Here is a 19,208-nt window from a genome sequence, read left to right as displayed (position 1 = left end):
AGCATAAGCAAATTTGGTGACAGAAGCCCTATCTGCACTTTTGGGAGATGTGACATTAGAGAAATGATGGTAAATGTACCTGCAACATGATAAACTCACAGATTCACTGTACCAGACAATTATCCTAGTATCTGAATAACACATTTCCTCAATGATGGATTGGCCATGGTAGATCGATTAACTGGTCAGCCAGATCATCCGACCTAACCCTCATTAGATTCCTGCTTATTGGCTAGTTTAAAAGTGGACGTGTACAGTACAAAGGTGGATAAACATGAAGAACTTGATGCTCACATCACCAATGCTGTTGTCCACTGTAAAGCCCAGCAAGACAATATTTGATGTGCAACACAACAGACCCTCCAATACATTGGAAAGAGCACCGAGATGGGCGGCGGACTTCCTGAATGCCTCTTGTCACCTGTCCCCACCATTATTTCTGTCCACTATTGTGCCTACACAGCATTTCAGTAAATAATATTCACACTTATCTTCCGTAATAATTCATGGATGTGTGTAGTCTTCAATGTGCTCCAGCTTTATAGAGGCACCAGTTGTCCCGACAGGCCCGCCGATGGCATGCCACAGAATTCTCTGACATCAGCACCTGCCTGCAATGGTTCCATGTCATTACACATTCTGTAAATGGTCAGTGCTGCCCACAGAAAGCACTTCTCTTGCCAATTTTACATGAAACTTCCAGAATGAGATTTTCCACTCTGCAGCGGAGTGTGCGCTGATATGAAACTTCCTGGCAGATTTAAACTGTGTGCCGGACCGAGACTCGAACTCGGGACCTTTGCCTTTCACAGGCAAGTGCTCTACCAAACTAAGCTACCAAAGCACGACTTGCACCCCATCCTCACAGCTTTTACATGAAACTTGGTGGTCCTGATGGGTGCACTGTTTACAATTCACTGCATTCTTGTCGGTAGCTGGCATAACAACAAAGTCTGCAATGAATACTGATCTTTTGTGAAACAGAAAACAACAAAGCGACTTGATCATATCTTTGGTATGTTGCAAAGACTGAAATGATGTCAGTTCACAGTCATCTGGTGTGTTGCAAAGATTCAATTGATTTCAGTTCTGTGGCACTGAAATATCAGTTGGCATATGCAAGATGCCGGCCAACTACATGATCACTGAGCCAATGAGATTGACGAAGAGCATAGACAGCGTTTGGAGGCAAATCAAATAAGAATCATACAATGACCACTTTCTGTTAAACTAGCGAGAAAGAACATGTGAAGCAGTGCTGTGAAAACGTGCAGTTTTGTTTTTCCTTATCACAGTTATTTTTAACAGAAAGCAGGAAAGTTGTGTTTACAGCTAAGTTTATAATCCTACCTGTTCACGAACACCATGTGAACTACTGTCATTAAAGCTGCTATCCTCACAGATCCAGCAGATTGAAGGATGTACTAACGATTCCAACTGATTTACCCATTCATTTTGACTTCTATTCCCAATCATGCTTCGTTTGCAATAACAATAAATAAGGTCAGAAAAAGGGGCAGGAGGAGAGTGACAAAGAGAGGTGGGGGCAGGGAATGGATATAAAGAAGGGGAAGGAAGATATGGTGAAGGGGGGGGGGGACAGGGGGGGAGAGGGGGGCGAGAGGGGGGCGAGAGGGGGCGAGAGGGGGGCGAGAGGGGGGCGAGAGGGGGCGAGAGGGGGCGAGAGGGGGCGAGAGGGGGCGAGAGGGGGGCGAGAGAGGGGCGAGAGGGGGGCGAGAGGGGGGCGAGAGGGGGGCGAAAGGGGGCGAAAGGGGGGAGAGGGGGGGAGAGGGGGGAGAGGGGGGGAGAGGGGGGAGAGGGGGGGAGAGGGGGGAGAGGGGGGAGAGGGGGAGAGGGGGGAGAGGGGGGGAGAGGGGGGGAGAGGGGGGGGAGAGGGGGGGAGAGGGGGGGAGAGGGGGGAGAGGGGGGGAGAGGGGGGAGAGGGGGGGGAGAGGGGGGGAGAGGGGAGAGGGAGAGGGAGAGGGAGAGGGAGAGGGAGAGGGAGAGGGAGAGGGAGAGGGAGAGGAGAGGGAGAGGGAGAGGGAGAGGGAGAGGGAGAGGAGAGGGAGAGGAGAGGGAGAGGGAGAGGGAGAGGGAGAGGGAGAGGGAGAGGGAGAGGGAGAGGAGAGGGAGAGGGAGAGGGAGAGGGAGAGGGAGAGGGAGAGGGAGAGGGAGAGGGAGAGGGAGAGGGAGAGGGAGAGGGAGAGAGGGAGAGGGAGAGGGAGAGGGAGAGGGAGAGGGAGAGGGAGAGGGAGAGGGAGAGGGAGAGGGAGAGGGAGAGGGAGAGGGAGAGGGAGAGGGAGAGGGAGAGGGAGAGGGAGAGGGAGAGGGAGAGGGGAGAGGGAGAGGGAGAGGGAGAGGGAGAGGGAGAGGGAGGAGGGATTGGATAAGAGATGTACAGGGAGCAGAGGGAAGATGATGGACACAGTGAGGAGGGAGGAGAAGGCAATGGACAAAAGCCGGGGGAAGGAGAGTGATAGAGAGAGGAGGGGAGAAAGAGATTAGGACATTTACATAATTCTAATACATATTTAGCAAATACAAAGCATTACCGGGTTCACTAGCAGCCAATAAAAACTATTTTTCCCCTCGAGTCTTATTGTTAAGGATATCACTGTTCTTTTCAAACTGCGATCGGCTATTAATGTAAATTTCATTAAGTAATATACGTATTGTGACTATGCAGTTTGAATGCCTAACTCCTTGTAAATTACAGGTGAACATCATGTGTCATTCTTATTGTTCCCTTATGTGCAATTAATACTCCATTTCTAGGTGGTGAGTCATCCCAGAAAATTATTCCATAAGCATCACTGATTGAAAATATGCAAACTGTGTCAGGAAGCTGATTTATTTGTTTCCAAGACAAGCAATTACATGAAGACCAAAAGTAGCTGAACTTAATTGTTTGAGACTCTCAGTAATATGCTTTTTCCAGCTCCAGTTTTCATCTGTATGAACACCCAAAATGTTAAAATGAACATGTGCAAGCAATGGTGGAGAGACCCACTGTTATTCAGTCTCTTAATTGGTGATCACTAGAAACAGAGACAACTGTAAAGTATCTAAGAGTACTTCAAATGATTGCTACAATCCCATAACACTAGTTTTAGTAAAGGCAGATGCTGCATCAGTTCACTGGATGTAACCAGCAGAAATATAATTAAACTGTAAACAAGGTCGCTTATAGAACCTTTGTTGAACTAATAACTGAGTGCTGGTCACCAGTCTTAAGATTTAGGATACAGAAGTTGTAGCGAAAAGCAGCACAGTTGAAGGGTTCATTTAGTAAGCAGTATGTAAATGCTACAAAAGACACACTGTGTATCACAAACAGTTACAAGTCAGAAGAATGTACATTAGAGAAAAAATGGCTCTGGTAATGTGCTCTTTGGAATGTCTGGGGCAATAAAATTAGAGAAATACAATTTCATGTAGTGGATTATTAATATTTGCTAGTCGTGCATATCATTCACAGATGCACAAGAACATGAAACAGGAAACAAAAGTGATATCCAAAATACCCTTCATCACACAGCTTGAGGAGTCCAGCTGTAGATGCAAAAGTTTGAAAGAAAAGTTTCTCATCTCACAGTTATGCCTGCTGCAATGATTTACTCCTGAGAGACTGATGCTTGTAGGTAAGGAACTTTTTCAAAATCTTAACAGAGAGTACACATTTAGCCCAGAATCTATTGCCTGATAATTAAATGCCTTAACTAGTAGAGTACAGACTATTGGTTACTTAGCTGTTATAATATTTGCATTATTTGGTTCCTTACAGTACGAAATACACTCCTGGAAATGGAAAAAAGAGCACATTGACACCGGTGTGTCAGACCCACCATACTTGCTCCGGACACTGCGAGAGGGCTGTACAAGCAATGATCACACGCACGGCACAGCGGACACACCAGAAACCGCGGTGTTGGCCGTCGAATGGCGCTAGCTGCGCAGCATTTGTGCACCGCCGCCGTCAGTGTCAGCCAGTTTGCCGTGGCATACGGAGCTCCATCGCAGTCTTTAACACTGGTAGCATGCTGCGACAGCGTGGACGTGAACCGTATGTGCAGTTGACGGACTTTGAGCGAGGGCGTATAGTGGACATGCGGGAGGCCGGGTGGACGTACCGCCGAATTGCTCAACACGTGGGGCGTGAGGTCTCCACAGTACATCGATGTTGTCGCCAGTGGTCGGCGGAAGGTGCACGTGCCCGTCGACCTGGGACCGGACCGCAGCGACGCACGGATGCACGCCAAGATCGTAGGATCCTACGCAGTGCCGTAGGGGACTGCACCGCCACTTCCCAGCAAATTAGGGACACTGTTGCTCCTGGGGTATCGGCGAAAACCTTTCGCAACCGTCTCCATGAAGCTGTGCTACGGTCCCGCACACCGTTAGGCCGTCTTCCGCTCACGCCCCAGCATCGTGCAGCCCGCCTCCAGTGGTGTCGCGACAGGCGTGAATGGAGGGACGAACGAAGACGTGTCATCTTCAGCGATGAGAGTCGCTTCTGCCTTGGTGCCAATGATGGTCGTATGCGTGTTTGGCGCCGTGCAGGTGAGCGCCACAATCAGGACTGCATATGACCGAGGCACACAGGGCCAACACCCGGCATCATGGTGTGGGGAGCGATCTCCTACACTGGCCGTACACCACTGGTGATCGTCGAGGGGACACTGAATAGTGCACGGTACATCCAAACCGTCATCAAACCCATCGTTCTACCATTCCTAGACCGGCAAGGGAACTTGCTGTTCCAACAGGACAATGCACGTCCGCATGTATCCCGTGCCACCCAACGTGCTCTACAAGGTGTAAGTCTACTACCCTGGCCAGCAAGATCTCCGGATCTGTCCCCCATTTGAGCATGTTTGGGACTGGATGAAGCGTCGTCTCACGCGGTCTGCACGTCCAGCACGAACGCTGGTCCAACTGAGGCGCCAGGTGGAAATGGCATGGCAAGCCGTTCCACAGGACTACATCCAGCATCTCTACGATCGTCTCCATGGGAGAATAGCAGCCTGCATTGCTGCGAAAGGTGGATATACACTGTTCTAGTGCCGACATTGTGCATGCTCTGTTGCCTGTGTCTATGTGCCTGTGGTTCTGTCAGTGTGATCATGTGATATATCTGACCCCAGGAATGTGTCAATAAAGTTTCCCCTTCCTGGGACAATGAATTCACGGTGTTCTTATTTCAATTTCCAGAAGTGTAGTTCTATGCTGTGATTTCAACTGTAAGTACGTGGAAAAACTCATAAAATAACAATAATGTACTTTGTCTTACCCTTATTTTGGTGTAGTCAAACAGAGCCTGGATAGCAACAAAACCAGAATAATAGTACTGGTTGACAGGGCAGCTGTCACCTGTCTCTATGGGGAACACACCACCCCAAGAATTCCCACTATCTCTGCATGACGCAGGTGATGAGTAAAGTTCCGTAGTGGATGGAGTTACCACAAATGATGGATTGGTTCGTATCTGATACCTGCAACAAGAAATACCAATGTGATTTATTACATAATCGATATGAGACATAAGACAACTAGTTTCTAAGTCTAAAAACAAAATATGATGGGTAATAACAATTAACATTTAATAAAAGGTTTCAGTTTAGCAGTCAGAACAAATAAAGGAAGTTGCTTTTGTTGATGTTCATCTTATATACTCCTGTCAAGAGACTGTCAATTCCGTTCAATTGCTGTCTCAGACAGAATTTTAATGTCATCGGCAAACCTCAAAGTTTTTATTTCTTCTCCATGGATTTTAACTCCTACTTCAAATTTTTCTTTTGTTTCCGTTACTGCTTTCTCAATATACAGATTGAATAATATCCCGGATATGCTACAATCCTGTCTCACTTCCTCCTCAACCATTGCTTCCCTTTCATGCCCCTTGACTCTTATAACTGCCATCTGGTTTCTGTGCAAATTGTAAACAGCTTGTTGCTCCCTGTATTTGACCCCTGCCACATACAGAATTTTAAAGAGGGTATTCCAGTCAACATTGTCAAAAGCCTTCTCCAAGTCCGCAAGTGTTAGAAATGTAAGTTTGCATTTCCTTAATCTATCTTCTCAGACACATCGTAGGGTCAGTATTGCCTCATGTGTTCCAACATTTCTACATAATCCAAACTGATCTTCCCTGAGAGTAGCTTCTACCAGTTTTTCCATTTGTCTGTAAAGAATTCAGTTATTATTATGCAGCCGTGATAAACTGATAGTTTGGTACTTTTCACACCTGCTTTCTTTGGGATTGGAATTATTATATTCTTCTTGAAGTTCAAGGGTATTTCACTTGTCTCATACATCTTGCTCATCAGATTGTAGAGTTTTGTCAGGGCTGGCTCTCCCAAGGCTATCATTAGTTCTAATGTAATGTTGTCTACTCCCGGGGTCTTGTTTCGACTCAGGTCTCTCAGTGCTCTGTCAAACTCTTCACGCAGTATCTTATCTCCCATTTCATCTTCATCTACATCTTCTTCCATTTCCATAATATTGTCCTCAAGTACATTGCCCTTGTATAGACCCTCTATATACTCCTTCCACCTTCTGCTTTTCCCTCTTTGCTTAGAACTGGGTTTCCATCTGAGCTCTTGATATTCATACAAGTGGCTCTCTTTCCTCCAAAGGTCTCTTATTTTCCTGTAGGCTGTATCTATCTTACCCCTAGTGAGATAAGCCTCTACATCCTTACATTTGTCCTCTAGCCATCCCTGCTTAGCCATTTTGCACTTCCTGTCGATCTCATTTTTGAGACGTTTGTATTCCCTTTTGCCTGCTTCACCTACTGCATTTTTATATTTTCTCCTTTCATCAATTAAATTCAATTTATCTTCTGTTACCCAAGGATTTCTACTAGCCCTCGTCTATTTACCTACTTGATCCTCTGCTGCCTTCACTATTTCATCTCTCAAAGCTACCCATTCTTCTTTCCCCCTTCTTGTCAATTGCTCCCTAATGCTGAAACTCTCTACAGTCTCTGGTTCTTTCAGTATATCCAGGTCCCATCTTCTCAAATTCCCATGTTTTTGCAGTTTCTTCAGTTTTAATCTACAGCTCATAGCCAATAGATTGTGGTCAGAGTCCATATCTGCCCCTGGAAATATCTTGCAATTTAAAACCTGGTTCCTAAATCTTTGTCTTGCCATTATATACTCTATCTGAAACCTTACAGTGCCTCCAGGCCTCTTCCACATATACAACCTTCTTTCATGATTCTTAAACCAAGTGTTGGCTAAGATTAAGTTATGCTCTGTGCAAAATTCTACAAGGCAGGTTCCTCTTTCATTCCTTACCTCCATTCCATATTTACCTACTACTTTTCCTTCTCTTTCTTTTCCTGCTACTGAATTCCAGTCTCCCATGACATAAATTTTCGTCTCCCTTCACTATATGAATAATTTATTTTATCTCATCATACATTTCTTCAATGTCTTCATGTTAAAAGTGGGAGGTGATCCTTTTGGTGTCCACTACTGATTTATCAAAAGCTAGAAACTAGATATTTACTGTCAGAGAGAGAGAGAGAGAGAGAGAGAGAGAGAGAGAGAGAGAGAGAGAAAGAGAGAGAGAGAGAGAGAGAGACAGACAGAGAGGGGGGGGGCAGGGGGAGGGGGTTCAAGGAAGGGGGGAGGGGTGCAAAGAAGGAGGGGGAAGTGAAAGCATTGAGCAACAGAAAAGACAGAAATGATGGTAGTATTAAGAGCATGTCCCTCATTTTACAGGACTCACAGTCCAAACAATGATTGCTGCTATAACAAGTGCAACTCCAGAACTCAAAGCTGCCTCTTATTAGCCACTTCTCCTCCCCCACCCACTGGATTTCGTTTTTTGTTTGCCACTTTTGTCACGGGATCAATTAATAATTTGTTGCAGAGACAGGAAGAAAAGTTTACCTTTGATATATAATGTCTCCCTCCTTTCACACAACAAATGCATCTTTATTATCAACTCTGATATACGTAACAGTCATATTAAGAAAACTGTTGTTGTTGTTGTAATCGTCGTCTTCAATCCAGAGACTGGTTTGATGCAGCTCTATCCTGTGCGAGCTTCTTCATCTTCCAGTTCCTACTACAACCTACATCCTTCTGAATCCGCTTAGTGTATTCATCTCTTGGTCTCCCTCTACGATTTTTACCCTCTATGCTGCCCTCCAATATTAAATTGGTGATTCCTTGATGCCACAGCACATATCATACCAACCAATCCCTTCTTCTAGTCAAGTTGCGCCACAGATTTCTCTTCTTCCTAATTCTGTTCAATACCTCCTCATTAGTTATGTGATCTACACATCTTATCTTCATAACTCTTCTGTAGCACCTCATTTCGAAAGCTTCTATTCTCTTCTTGTCTAAACTATTTATCATCCACGTTTCACTTCCATACATGGCCACACTCCATACAAATACTTTCAGAAGTGAATTCCTGACACTTAAATCTATACTCGATGTTAACAAATTTCTCTTCTTCAGAAACACTTTCCTTGCCACTGCCAGTCTACATTTTATATCCTTCAAGAAAACTATATTCTGAAAATGCCATGCACATGTCAGTCAACTGCACATACCATATCTTTTTATTTTTGTATCTTGCTCTAAGCACGTATATTCTAGTTTTTATTAGGTGTCTTACATTTTATACAGCTATACACTATGATGCATAGATGAAATAAATAATGTGTGTGTATTTATACATCATACTCTACATACAACAAAAATGGAAATTCCTGGATGGAACAATATATAAAATAATGGAAAACCAACCATTCATCTATAGCAGACTTAAGGAGCACAGAAACACATAACTATTCACAATAGCTTCTGAGCTCTTCCTTGTTTCCTAGTAAAAGTACGCACATTCACGCACACAACCTCACAGACACCAAAAACACACACTCCTGTTATGTGTTTCTGTGCTCCACATATCAGTCTGCTATAGGTGAGTGACTGCCTTTCCATTATTTTATGAATAATCTGTGTACATATTGCTTGTATTTAACTTTTAAACAAAACAAATATTAGTCAACAGCTGCACAAATTCTTTTCAAAATTTCAGTCTGCAGAAGTTTGATACAGGTTTAAATGAAAGGTAAGTCAATGTTGTATTGTATATTTGCATATAGTGCAGGCAATGTAACATGGCAGTTGGCCAAGGGTGTAAACAAATGAAAACATAGTTCAAAGGGTGACGAATGGTGCAGGTTACCTAGCCCTACCTGTCTCTTGCAGGGGTGGCCACCTTCACCCAGGTTCGGTGCTTTTGCAAAATCAGAACTGACACATGGTCATAGGGACTGATGATCATTTCTTATGTTGTGGGAGCCATCCTCAAACCTCACGATGGACCAGCATAAGCCCTTTCCCTCATTTCAAAATAAGGAGAGGAAACACTGAGTGACACACAATATAAAGCAAAGCAAAGCAAAGCAAAGTACACAAAGCATTTGGTGAGCAATATTCAACATTGCTTGCTGATGTTGGCAGCCTTGTAAATGAGGTAGCACAGGCCTGACAGCCATCAGTATTTTATGCAGTCATAGTTCTAAACACCCTGCCCTCTCCCCACCTAAGATTGCAACATCAAAGTGTCCATATTATAACTACTGTTTGCTTCGTCATTTCTATATTTCACAGACATCTGCTGCTGCAAGTGCCTTATCTTTGTGTAATTTTTTATAGTACATTTAACACTTTGCTGTTCTCAGCCCCAGGTATTTATGGAAACATAATACAAATTTTCTGCACTTCAATAAATGAATCAAATCAAAATACATCGTATGAATACTGTGTGCATCTCATTTAGGTCTTGATAAAAGTACCAAAAGAAAAGAATTCCTTTACAACATTTACTTTTTACTTTTCAAGCATACATTTGAACAACAGAATCATACGTTAGTCTGCCTTTTATTGGATCATCAGAATCAAATATCACAGCCACTGGTATTGATGTTGGCTCCAACCAATAAGCTGTCAGCAGATCTTCCATAGTTTCAAACAGCATGAAGTTGATGGGATGCAAGCCCCTGTCAAGATGCATATTAAGCCAAAGTTGGTTGACAGCATCCACAAATGCCTAGAAAAGAAAAGAGAATTCTTATCACTTAAAAAGTTGAGTCACAGAAATACCAGTATATGAATTTAGATTATATAACGTAAATTTCTGATTGATAGACATACCAGTAATAATAAAATAACTGATAAACAATAACATAACTAATAAAGAACAGCCATGAAATTTTATATTCAGTTTTTATTAGATAGAAAATAGAAACATTTACTACAATATTATGGAAAGGATAGGTTATTATTCACCATATAGTCGAAATGTTGGGCACAACACAAATGATTGCTAAAACACACACACACACACACACACACACACACACACACACACACACACACAAATAGAAAACCAACCACTGAGTCTGCACCCAGAGACAGCGGTCTTTGTGTGTTTGTTTTTTGTCTACATCAGAAGAGAGCCTTTTGGCTGAAAGCTCTCTCGTTTACCAGTCTTTCTGTTGTGCCTGTCTGCAACTCAATACCTCCACTATACAGTCTGTGTTATTCTATACTTTTCATAATACTGTCATTATTTCATCCTGGACTTTCCACTGTTTGAACAAACATTTTCAATAGTTACGACACATCATTAGATAAGGGCCTAACACTGTAATGAAGGTGTAATACTACATTTAATAACTGACACTGAAGGTGGCCATCAGAAGGTTTACAATTAATCAAATTCTGTATAAATGCTCCAATAAAAATGCACTGAAATTTTAACACATTACTGGAAAACCTTCAACCAAATACAAATAACTGACAGTAAATACAACCTCTCACTCTGTGGGGAGACCTGAAGAAGAATTGCAGTTTGAAAGCTTGTTTATTTGCCTAGCCACTATTTGAATCTTGCTGTAGACAGTAAGTCATTGTTTTTAATTGCTCTATTATTGATACCGAAATTTTAAGCCATCTAAATCTCTACACTGAATTCACACATGAAAAATCATATGCTGGGAAATTATAAGCAGGCATGAAACTGACTTCAAGATTGGGTTGGGTTGTTTGGGGGAGGAAACCAGACAGCGAGGTCATCGGTCTCATCAGCTTAGGGACGCACGGGGAAGGAAGTCTGCCATGCCCTTTCAAAGGAACCATCCCGGCATTTGTCTGAAGCGATTTAGGGAAATCACAGATGGCCGGACGCGGGATTGAATCGTCGTCCTCCCGAATGAGAGTCCAGTGAGCTAGCCACTGCACCACCTCGCTCAGTCCTGACTTCAAGAAATAAGTAATTGGGGAGGGAGCAGAAGAGAACAAATGGATAAAAACCAAAGAGAGGAAAGGATGTTGAGTAAAAGATAAGGTGATCTGATGAAATTGAGAGGATGAGGAGGGGCAGAGCAGAAGAGGATGAAGAAGGGTTGTGGAAACCCGATTGTGTAGGAATGGGGGAGGCTACAGTGGAGATCAACACAGCAATCTTGGTACCTTTTGTTTTTACTGGAATACACTGCCCTCTCATCAGTGATATTTTTTACTGTAGTTGTTCTAAAAAATCAGAAGTCAAATCATCTAGGGAATCCATCTATGCATCTTATTAGCAAGGTACCTGCTGAATCTTTAGCAATGCACTAAACTGATGTACAAACTAGATGAAAAATTTGTAAATTTTCAGTCCACCAGTGAAACGGTAATGCAAGGTGTACCTCAGGGCTTCATCCTTGGTTCTCACATATGTTAACACTTAGCATGTGGCTGACATCATACTATGGCACTTGTGGGGAAATGAGAATGTGTAGAGGGTGTAATATTACATCACACCAGTTATGATGATTTACTGTGGTTTTGAATGTATTTTCACAGCTCCTGGTACCATCTATGAGTTCTGTAGGCAATTGAAGAATTCATCATTTTTGAAACCCTTGTTATTTTCTCTTGTTGTACAGGCAGTAGGTGACATTCAAGTTCTCCCCGTTTTGTGCATTTTATGTGCTGTTATGTTGATTTTCTGTTAAAAATGTTCAGTACAGAGGAGAAATGTTTGGAGAAAATGATTTACAAAGCCCCTGACGAGTCTACACATGATAAAAATGAAGTATTTGATAATGATTCCAATTACAAGTCATCTGAAAATTATAGTTATTCTATGTTTTGATAAAGATGAGTTTTTGCACAAGTTTATCATATTTTCACAAAATGTTTTGTTGTGTACCCTTCAGGTACATCAGGAAAAAAATGTGAGCATAAGAGTCCAGTGAATTTAATGGTGAACTGTGTATATTGCCATGTTTCAATTGGCATCACACTGTACTGCACTACACTACAAAAGCTAAATTTTGCTTAGATCTTATTGAAGTGTAACAACATTGCACAATGTATGAACTATCATATTATAACCTACATAAATGGTACTTCAGTTTTATTCTATGGCAGGGCCTCAAGGTAAATCTCACCAAATCTCAGTTACTGGTGTTTAAAATATGCAGTTCTCATCACACCAATGTAAATAATGTATGTAGCATCTTGGCAACAGAAATGGGCAGAATAAATTTCTGGGAATTTATGTTGATGAAAATTTGCAGTGGACAAATCACATTAATTTTGTATGTCGAAATGTCAGTAGTGGTTTATATCTCCATTTCCAGCTCACTTAGATAGTGCTTAATCAAACATTAAAAATAGTTTACTACTTTCTTAACTATAGGATTGAATAATGGGTCTGTGCAGCTGATGTCCACTTATAAAGAATATTACTGTTACAGAAATAAGCAATAAGATTTCTATGTGGGATATGTCACAGAGAATCACACAGTGAAGTATTTGTGCAACACAAATAATAAACAACCAATTCTTTATACATATTTAAATTACTTACATTTTTTATGAGACAACCAACAGTAGTTTTCAATTACAATGATGTACATGAGCACAATCCGGGGCAAAATGTAACTGCTTTCAGAAAAGAACAAAATTAAAAATGACAGATAGGAGCCCATAAATCATCAGTCTTTCCTTCTCATCCCATCTGGTAAGTCTCCCCTGACCCAGGATTCTGGGAGACGTTTCTGAATTCTACCCCTTTACCTAAACCTCTCTAGTCCTTTTGCTCCACACCTCCTTCTTACACTTCAACCCTTTTGCCAGAATACAGAGCCAGTGGCTCTGAAAGCTAGCACACATAACATATGCGAGTTCTCTTGCCACTGCTTGGCGAACAGATTTCTTACCTCTCCAATTACACTATATTGCCAAAACTGATTATTTTTCTTGTTATAATGGTTTGATTTGGTTTAACGAACTATCAGCCTAGTTAAGAACATATAAAGGGATTGATTTTAACAATAAATTAAAATCTTTTCCAATAGAGAAATGTTTATATTCATTCAATGAACTCTTCAGACATTACTTGGGGTATGAACCACTAGTTCATCAGCTATAAAGTAATATATGTATAAAACAGATGTAAGATCCAACTACTGTAGTATGTAACACCTTTTTTTTAAATATAATTTTTGTTACATTACAATGTCTGACGTTTGCATGCCTAGATAATAATATTTCTAATAATAATATTTCTAACTGACTTACATCAGTAATGTGGAGTTTTCTCTATTTTTCAAGTGCCTTCCTATTTCTACATTTTCTTAACTTTACATTTTTTCACTATCCTTTACTATTTCCTGCTTTATCATGTTCTCTCCATTTCTACTGAAATATCCTTCCTCCTCCTGTTCCCCCCCCCCCCCCTACCACAATCTCTGACAGTTACACATTCATGACAAAATTTCTCAGTGCTTAGGAATCTCTTTCTGTTCTGCTCACTTTCTACCATGATCTGAATTGTACTCTACTTATATATACTTTTAATTACTCATGAAGTATAGTTAATACAGTTGACAGTACAATTTTATATGTTGACAATGCTGGTTATATCAAAATATACTGAACAGTTGATAACAAACCTTCTAAACATTAAGTGGTTGTACACTTTTACTGGATCAGTTGAACATGCGAACACTGGGCATTGGCTTTGACTTGCAATGTATTGATACTGCACCATGCAATGCCACATGTAAGCAAGCAGAGATATAACAAAGTAATGACAATATTTATTTTGCTTTTATATGTGGAATGTACCGGGTGATCAAAAAGTCAGTATAAATTTGAAAACTTAATAAACTACAGAATAATTGACACACATGCTTGGAATGACATGGGGTTTTATTAGGAAAAAAAAAAGTATAAAAGGAGCTGTAATGAGAGAGAGAATCAGATGCGTCAGCATTACCTGAAAATGCACTTTTAGTGAAGCTGTATCATCAGAATGGGGAATGTGCTAGTTCAGCGTTACGATCCTATCGCCATACGAAAGGGGATTCGAACGGGTAAAGGTCTGTTGACAAATGCAGCTGTGGCGAGAATGATTTCGAAGTTCGAAACCATGGGTTGCTTAGTCAATAGACCCCATAGTGGCCGATCGTGCACAAGGCGTAATGCTGCTGAGACAGTTCAGGAAGAAATGGAGACTGTAGTGGGTTCGTCTATGCACGGGGAAGTCAGCACTCGTGCAATCACACGTCGCACCGGCATTCCATACACTACCGTATGGTTGGCACTGAGGCGTACCCTCCGATGCTATCCATACAAAATCCATCGGCATCATGAACTGTTAGCTGGCAATTTAGTGAAGCGGAGGGCATTTGCGGTGTGGGCATTTCAAAAGATGGCGGAAGGTGACGATTGGTTCAGTAACGTGTTGTGGACCGACGAAGCTCATTTCACGCTTCGAGGGTCTGTCAACTCCCACAACTGCAGAATTTGGGCTACCGAAAATCCTAGAACTAACGTGGAAACTCCATTGCACAACCGTTATTGGGCCTTTTTTCTTCAAGGAAATGCGTGATTCCGGTTTTGTAACTGCTACTGTGACGGGTGAGAGGTAAGCCGATATGTTACAGAATCGCATCATCCCCAGCCTGGCTGATAAACACCTGCTGGAACATACGATGTTTATCCAGGATGGCGCTCCATTCCACATTGCTACACGCATGAAAGATCTCTTGTGCATGCCATTTGGTGTTGATCGTGTGCTCAGCCACCAATTTTGTTGTACTTGGCCTCCCAGGTCCCCAGACCTCAGTCCGTGCGATTAATGGCTTTGGGGTTACCTGAAGTTGCAAGTGTATCATGATCAACCGACATCTCTAAGTATGCTGAAAGACAACATCCGAAGCCAATGCCTCACCATAGCTCCGGACATGCTTTAGAGAACTGTTCACAACATTATTCCTTGACTATAGCTATTGTTGAGGAATGATGGTGGACATATTGAGCATTTCCTGTAAAGAACATCATCTTTGCTTTGTCTTACTTTGTTATGCTAATTATTGCTATTCTGATCAGATGAAGTGCCACCTGCTGGACATTTTTTGAACTTTTGTATTTTTTGGTTCTAATAAAACCCCATGTCATTCCAAGCATGTGTGTCAATTTGTAACTCTCTATCTACATTATTCTGTGATTAATTCAGTTTTCAAATTTAGACGGACTTTTTGATCATCCGGTATGTTGCGGTAACAGACTGATAAGCTGAGAAACCATAGACCTACGTCAAATTTGGTTAGAAGCTGACAAAGTCATTTCATTTTAAGTCTTGTTGTGCCACAAATTTTATGCATATTAAATTTAGGTGAGTGCCTTATTTTAGTTATTTTCATGATGTTATGGATCATAGCAGAGGGGTGGTATCAGTAGCTTCAATATTTCCTATTTACTCCTGCATTTCTGTAAGCTTCCAGTCCAAAATCTGAATCTAAGATCTTAGCTTGCACTGATGCAGTTCAATATATATCTTTCAGTGCCTCCTACATTCTTCCATATATACATTTGTGGTATCACATATTGATACTACCCTAACGGTGTATCACTGTAACAGAATAAATTGTTTCCATTAGACGTCAATAGCACTCATGTTGGATCTAGCAGACTCAATGGAACACACGCACTCAGCCTTGTTTCCAGTGGATCTGACAGCATGTCATCCCACTTCCCTCAGAGCCACTTAGCAACACATCACATGCCTGTCGACAATGTGAAGCTGGACACTGTTTCTTGCTGCATTATTTTTAATAAGTCTTCATATATTTGGAGAAATACGAGTTAAGTACATCTTCTGTTTACTGTATTAACTTGCTCACTAATCATTTCTGCTCCTGTCCAGCTTTCCTAAGATGACAGTTGCCACACCACTCTGCAGCCCACTTCTCCTTACCATTGTATATGAAGTTGTGCACAACAGTATTCTCTTTCATGGTAATTAAACTTGTAAAAATTCATTGCTCAGAAATACTAAAATTTCAGCTCCATGGCTGACAGCACTAACTTGACATTCAAAGTCCTAAACCAATCTTACTACTTTTACACTTGTTGGCGTGCCACATCTGTTTATGTGGCAAAAAGATCAATCTTGTAAGTGTTGTGGAATCAAACACAAAATTATGAAGTTACTACTACAAAATGACATTAAGGGATTAAGAATTGAATTATTGACTATAAAAAGAGAAAATGATAGATTAATATGAGAAAAATAGTCCCAGGCTGTAAATATACATGTCCACTTACAAACTTTAAAAAAATAATAAACTATCCAGTGTTTCAAATAACATCACAATAAGCCCAACAAGCAAAAAATCTATAGGTAAATATAAATGAAAGTTGGTGATATACAGTACAGGAAAAGACAAAACCACAACTCCACAAAGAAACAAAAATTACTTTCTAATAACTGGAGATTCGCTGTTGAAAAATGTCATTGCACCCAACTTCCAAATCAAAGTGAGACCTTGAACTACAAGCCAACATCTCAGTAACCATTTTAAAAATCTGGTAAATGTAAAACAAGTGACTGCATAACTGGATTCTGAACCAAACGTAATTACAGGGGTGTCTTTGTGCACACTTGAACAAATTCATCAAGAAGCAGCAGTCAAGGAGAAATTATTGATGAGACAAGAAAGGATAAATTTCTATGAGAGAGGAAACCCGATTCATTTGGCAACAGGCACCTATTGGTGTCTAGGTTCACAGTTAGGGGAATCATAAAAAAGGTGCCAGTGAGTGACAAATACATTTGTAAGATAAACTGTGCTATCAAAGAACATTGATCGTCTTGGGATAGTTTTCACAGACCCAAACAAATTGAAAACTGCCTAGGAAACAATGGTAAGCATTCGAACAGATTGGTGTCTACGACACTCAACAGAATGATTACAGGTGTCGGCAAAATCATTAGAAACATGGGAAACTAATATGGCCTCATGAGGGTGAAAAATCACATGTTCTTGTCAAAAAATCCAAATACAAGCACCATCCAAGAAAGGAAGCAATGCAGAACAAGTTCTCAGAATATGTAAGTCGCCATTAGGAAAATTACATTAAGGTCTAACATTAAAATATTGAATATACTGGTAACAGGAAGCTAGAAGCAGAAGTACTCATAAGTGAAATACAACCAAACACATTATGCATCAGTAAATATGGGCTAGCAAAATCAGACAGGTAACCCGACAATAAGTGACAATATGTTATTTAGTTGCTTCTGTAGATCTAAACATACAGGTTCTGGAGTTTCCACATACACTGAAACAGAAAAACTCCCTAAAAGTGTAAACACTAAAGGTAAGAGGTTACACATAGCTAAAAAAAGACTTTCAAGTTACTGGTGTAAGTGATGGTGTGGGCGGGTGGGTGGGTGCATGTGAATATGAAGTGAAACTATTTCTGTATTGGCATAGGAAAAGGATAAAAAAAACCAATGCAAGATTTTGGAGAATTGTTAATACAGTATAATATGATGGCAACAATATTTGCCCCAACAAGAGTGACTACTCAAAATCAGGCAATTATTGACAACATCATTACTAATATTAGTGTATGGCTAGGGGTCTCATTAGTTCAAATAGAAATGTCTTATCTGTCAGCTGAGGTCCTTTTGCAGAAGTGATGACATAGTATCAGAATCAAAGCAAACAAAAAAATAAATCAAGATCATCAGTGACCATTTTTAAAACAATGTCAAGTAGGGAAGAATGGAATGAAATCCTACAGATACAAAATGTAAACAAAAAGTATGATGCATTTATTAAAACAACTTAATATCATTTTAACATATCATCTGTCAAAGTAAAAGGACAAGAGAAGCTGCAGTGTCAAAGGTACTGAATTACCAATGAAATTTTTAGAACTGAAATGACTAGGTGAAGCTGAAAACTATAAAATATTGCAAAAGGTGTACAGGAAAGTAACAAGAGAGAAAAAAGCAGAAGCAATTAACAACAAACTAATAAACTCAAAAAGAAAGATAAAGGAAGCTTAGAATGTAATTAATACTGAAAGCAAGAAAAAAATTGTAGGCGTAGGAGTAGGAGGAGGAGTAGGAGGAGTAGGAGGAGAGTACTGTTTAATGTCATTCTTAGAGATGGAGCACAAGCTTGGATTAGGGAAGGATGAAGGAGAAAACCAGCCATGACCTTTCGAAGGAACCGTCCCAGCACTTGCCTAACATTATGCAGTGAAATCGCAGGAAACCTAAAGCAGGATGGCCAGATGCAGGTGTGAACCACTGTCGTCTTGAATGCTAGTCCAGTGTGTTAACCACTAAAAAAAAGTTGGATCAAATAAGAAGAGTGATCAGGTCAATGAAAAATGACAACACGCTAGCTATAGATGGTAGAGAAATACCCAACAGATTCAATGACAGTTATTTAAATGTGGTAGAGAACTCAAAATTGGAAAATTTTGTTGCTGTGGCTACGGGAGTGTGGCTCTCGGAATCTGTGTGGGTATGTGTTATTGACAGAAAAACAGCTAGTGCTCTAAAGCTGCTTTCTGTTGCTTATTTCTGTGCACCATGCATCAATCTGTTACAGACGAGTGGCTGGGTTTCCCTTATTTTACATAAAACTCAAAAGAAACATTCCAAAAAATGTTACATTAACATCAAAACACCTTACAGAAGCATGTCCTTGAACCTAGTTACAGAAGAGGAGCTGAGAAAAACTGTATAAAAATTAAGTGAAGGAATCAGCTGGTGGTGACAAAATATCAAATCACATAATAAAGCAAGTAAGTGAAAAAAATAAGCACATCATTTCTGGACATTGCAAACAGCTCTTATAGAGATGGAATTTTGCC

General features: G+C 40.8%; 1 protein-coding gene across 2 annotated transcripts in view; it reads right to left on the bottom strand.

The window, feature by feature from the left end:
* Positions 1-19,208, bottom strand: part of LOC126100161 (cholesterol transporter ABCA5-like) — a 337,905-nt gene that overhangs the window by 197,710 nt on the left and 120,987 nt on the right. For both annotated transcript variants that reach the window (XM_049910704.1, XM_049910705.1), the window contains exons 4-5: positions 9,899-10,080; positions 5,291-5,492 (exon numbers count right to left, since the gene is read on the bottom strand). In XM_049910704.1, coding sequence (XP_049766661.1) covers positions 5,291-5,492; positions 9,899-10,080 — 384 coding nt within the window. The remainder of the gene's footprint in view (positions 1-5,290; positions 5,493-9,898; positions 10,081-19,208) is intronic.

The sequence above is a fragment of the Schistocerca cancellata genome, chromosome 9 (genome assembly GCF_023864275.1).
Source record: "Schistocerca cancellata isolate TAMUIC-IGC-003103 chromosome 9, iqSchCanc2.1, whole genome shotgun sequence".
NCBI classification, from domain to species: Eukaryota; Metazoa; Arthropoda; class Insecta; order Orthoptera; family Acrididae; genus Schistocerca; species Schistocerca cancellata.
The sequence above is the reverse complement of the archived record's forward strand: the minus strand, read 5'-3'. Positions and strand labels throughout refer to the sequence as shown.